Source organism: Rattus norvegicus, chromosome 16 (assembly GCF_036323735.1).
Source record: "Rattus norvegicus strain BN/NHsdMcwi chromosome 16, GRCr8, whole genome shotgun sequence".
In the NCBI taxonomy this organism is placed as follows: Eukaryota; Metazoa; Chordata; class Mammalia; order Rodentia; family Muridae; genus Rattus; species Rattus norvegicus.
The window spans coordinates 2,197,022-2,201,336 of record NC_086034.1 but is presented as its reverse complement, the minus strand read 5'-3'; the positions used below and the strand labels follow the sequence as shown (position 1 = coordinate 2,201,336).

The window sequence follows — 4,315 nt, the reverse complement described above, 5'->3', positions numbered from 1 at the left end:
TGTGTGTGTGTGCGTGCACACATGCATGCATGCATGTTCATGACGCTCATGTGGAGATCAGAGGACAGTTTTTCAGTGTCCTGTGGGATCTGGGAAGTTGATAGAACCTGGATCACCGGGCTTGGCAGCAATCACCTTTACTTTCTGAGCCATCACACCAGCTCTGCTGCTCAATTCTTTTTGGCAGTACGATACAGTGATGGGAATCTGAGAGTTGACGGTTCTATGTCTGTACTTTGCCATAATGACTTTAAAAGAAAAAAAAACTTGAAATTGGTATGCTATAGATTTGTTCAAGTGAATGACCAGAAAATAAACAGAATATTCCCAAATAACTCATTGTGTAATATAGGTATGTATAGTTGTGTTTAAAAAATTATTATTATTATTACATTTTAAAAATACTTTGTAAGTTGTAACCAGCCTATGGAATCATTTAGTTATGAGCTCACTGATTTTAACACACATAGTAACTTATTAGATTAACTTTACTCACTTGAAAATAGTGATTGTTGGAGTTGGGAGGGAGAATGGGGTGAATCTGGGAAGTGTTAGGGGAAGAAGAGTTAAATATAATTAAAGTAGATTGTATATATCTGTGAAAGTTTCAAAGAAGAAAGTATATTAAAATACCTGTGATTTCTGAAAATGTTTATTAAAAATATATAGGAAAGGGGTTTTCATTATAACTAAAAAATGTCCAGTTATAACATGTACTGTGCTAGAATCATAATTATTTGCAATATTTTCACAAAGAATGACAATATCCGGATTAGGCACAGGAGAGAAACCATAACATTTTAAGTACGTGGTATTTCCATAGATTTCTTGCATTCTACAACTGGAAGAGAAGCCCACATGTATAATTTTCTACCTATTTCAGAAGATCTGGATTGAAGGGCTTTTTTGCCATTAGAAACTGTGATTCTCTCCGGGACCTTTTCAGCTTTGCTCGACGGTTTTGGAACCAAATCTAGAATCAGGGGAAAACAAAACAGTTCTCAGCCACATCACTACGTTATCATCAATGGGTACAACTGTGTTTGAACCCTACCTGGATTCTGTCCTCCTCTAAATTCAGCTTTTGAGCTAGGTCCTCTCTGATATCAATGCCAGGATAGCAGTTCATTCTGAAGACATTTTCTAGTACTTCGACCTAGAATAGAAAAGGAATTCTTTAAAGTGACAATACTCCATATGTCACCAAAATTGGGCTTCCATTCATGCAGATAAAAATGCACTTAAATTTGGGCAGTTAATCTAAATGCATTTTTTTAAAAAATTGATAACCCAGAAACTGTTAAACTGTGAGTCCACCCCTTTGTTAATGCTACTCCTACCCTGGGACCCCAGAGAACTGGCATCTCCACTAGGGTATTGGTTAGAACATTTGTGTTGTCACTATAGGCTGAAAAATCTTCCCACCTGGTTCTGTGTAAAAGCGGTTCTTGGCCTTCGTCCTCTGTACCAACTCAACTCTCTTTTCAAAGAGTGTGTTTCTGAGGCTGAAAAGTAATTTTCATATTTGGGAGCCCTTTCTTCAGGCATTGGGTGATCCACTGGACAAGGAAATGAAATCTCACTGGGAAGACCTGGGGCATGTAGACGTGGGTTACCGTCTTTCTCTAAAATCAGAAGGATAAGATCTGGCTTAGATTACCTGTGACCCACAGCGTTCTGGAAAAAAGTCATTTCAGTAACTTATTTTGAATTTTCCTAGGGAATTCCTCATGATTTCACAAAAGAATTGCCTCCCCCATCATCATCATCATCATCATCATCAACAACAACAACAACAGCAACAAAGGAGAAAAGGGAGGGAGAGAGGCAGAAAGAGAGGAAAGGGAGGGAGACTAGGCAGACACACGCAGAGACAAGAGACATGCACAGAGAGACAGAGGCAGAGAGAGAGAGAGAGAGAGAGAGAGAGAGAGAGAGAGAGAGAGAGAGATGCTGCCTTTGTGATAGAGAACATTTTGGACTCTACCATTCATTTTTCAGTCAAGAGAGATTTAGAACGCCTGACATGGCACGTGTACACAGAGGATCTTCTGAAGCAAATGCTCTTTCTCTCTGGGGGTGAGCCACCTACAGCAGGCATTCCCTTACGACCCTGTGGGAGGCCTTTTATATTTACAGAACAGAGCGAGAACGCGTCTTATAACCCTATACGGTGTGAAATAAAGAACAAACGAAAAAGGCAAACGAATTTAGAAGTTAAACTGCGGCATACCTGAGTCGCCGCAGGTGTCTGTCCAGGGTCTGTGGGGTCTTACTGACGTTGCGCAATCTTTTTTCTGGTCCAGTCCTAAAATGCTCTCGATTGAGAAGGAGCAGGGTGAGGGTTTGCTTTCCCGGAGCTGAGCAACTTCCCGAAGGCTGGGAGACATCCTCTTCTGGGTCGTACAGAGCTGGAGGGCTCCTGCCCCACGTGTGCAAAGCCGGGATCTTCCAGCAGTTCACCTTGTAGCTTCGCTGGCTAGGGGGCCGGGTTTCCAACGTCACTAATTAAAATCCCGTTTTAGAAAGTTTTAGCAAGTCAATGAACACTTGCCCAGCCAGCAGCTTAAGGAGTTAATTGTTTATTTGTTTGCAAGTAATTAGCAACTAATGGCTACACCAGGGGGCCACCTACAGGGACAAAAAGTGTTATCTCTCCTAAGCAGAACACAGACTTAACTTTCTTGAAAGAAGTGATGCACAAACACGGCACTCCTCTTTTATTTGAGACCATTAATGTATAAAATCGTATTTTTATTCGGAAAGTTTGTATTTTCAAGGATTCTAGTTACCTAAATGTACAGGACGGATAGAAGAGCAGTCAAGTAATAAATAATCTGATTTAGTGAATGTTCTTCCAAGGAAACTGGGAAAAATAATAATCTCTTAATGCTATTACAGTAATTCTGATGAAAATGCCTGTTTTCCATATGCATGTATAATGGGGGATGTTGTCAATGAAAACACCGCACTCTTTGGAGTGCAGCACACTGGAAAAGCCTGGTAATGTTATTAACACAGAGTGTAATTGTCTTCCAAGTGCCTTGGATTAATTCATAGGAACAGTTGCACCACGTATTTGAAATAATTAATGGGCTAACTCCTTTCTTTCATTCTTTCTTTTAAATGAGACACAAGCTTACATGAGGTTCATATACTACGGAGAATAATTTATTTCTATAAGTTATTTCAAAGAACATAGCTAAATATCCTTTTTTTTTTCTTTTGAGACAAAGTCTCATTATACAGTTATGGAACTAACTCTATAGACCAGGCTGGCCTTGAACTGACAGATCTGTCTCTCTCTGCCTGCCGAACACTGAAATTAGGGCTTATCTGTGTGACTTGCTTTGACCAGAGGAAGGAATGTAAGCAACAGCTCAAAATATATCAGCATGATTGGTCTGCCTTGCTTTCTGATAACGCCATGACATCATCCCTGTGATAGCTCCTACCCTTCAGCCTTCAGCCTAAGCCCTAGAACAGACATGCCAGTCAGGCTTTAACCCATTTTATAGGCTACAGTTAAATCAGCTGAGTCCAGCAAAGCTCAGTCAAATGCCAACTGGCCTGATAGTCTCTCTTTTCTCTCTCTCTCTCTCTCTCTCTCTCTCTCTCTCTCTCTCTCTCTCTCTGTCTCTCTTCTCTCTGTCTCTCTGTCTCTGTCTCTGTCTCTCTTTCTCATTTTTGGTTTTGTTTCTGTTTGTTTGCTTGTTTTTGTTTTTGAGACAATATTTCTCTGTGTCTGTCCTGAAACTCCCTTTGTAGACCAGGCTGGCCTCGAAGATCCGCATGCCTTCTTAGTACTGGGTGTACCACCATGCCCAGCCTTGGCCTGATATTTTCTAAGCAGGAAAAACAACTAGTTAAAGCCACTGACATTGGTGGGAATTTTTACATGTACGATCTTTTAATCTTTTTCTTAAACAATTTAAAAAATAGATACACTTATTGCATATGTATACGTGTGTGCCTGAATTATGCATGTGCACTATGTGTGTAGATGATGGCTGTGGAGGTCCTAAGAGGGCATTGGATCCCCTAGAAACTAGATTTACAGGTAGTTGTGGGCTGCCATGTAGGTACTGGGACTTTAACTTGGATCCTCTGCAAAAACAATAAGGACTTTTCAATGCTGAGCTGTCTCTCTAGTGGGACTCCCAATCCTGTATAGATAGAGTCCTGCCATGTAGCCCAGGCTGGTCCTCAGCCTCGCTAGTACACTAGTCACCACAAGTGAGAACAACCATACCTAGCAATTTAGGAAGAAATGGCTCATTGGCTGGATGTGAAAGTGAAGGAAAGGGGGCATTAA

At 40.8% G+C, this 4,315-nt stretch overlaps 1 protein-coding gene across 1 annotated transcript; it reads right to left on the bottom strand.

Moving 5' to 3' along the window:
* Positions 1 to 642: 642 nt before the first annotated feature.
* Positions 643 to 2,748, bottom strand: Hesx1 (HESX homeobox 1). Its single transcript, NM_001109106.1, has 4 exons — positions 2,234 to 2,748; positions 1,426 to 1,625; positions 1,055 to 1,156; positions 643 to 973 (listed from the first exon to the last, which is right to left on the bottom strand). The coding sequence occupies exons 1-4, from the start codon at positions 2,388 to 2,390 to the stop codon at positions 875 to 877; spliced, it is 558 nt and encodes a 185-aa protein (NP_001102576.1). The 5' UTR covers positions 2,391 to 2,748; the 3' UTR covers positions 643 to 874.
* Positions 2,749 to 4,315: the final 1,567 nt, after the last annotated feature.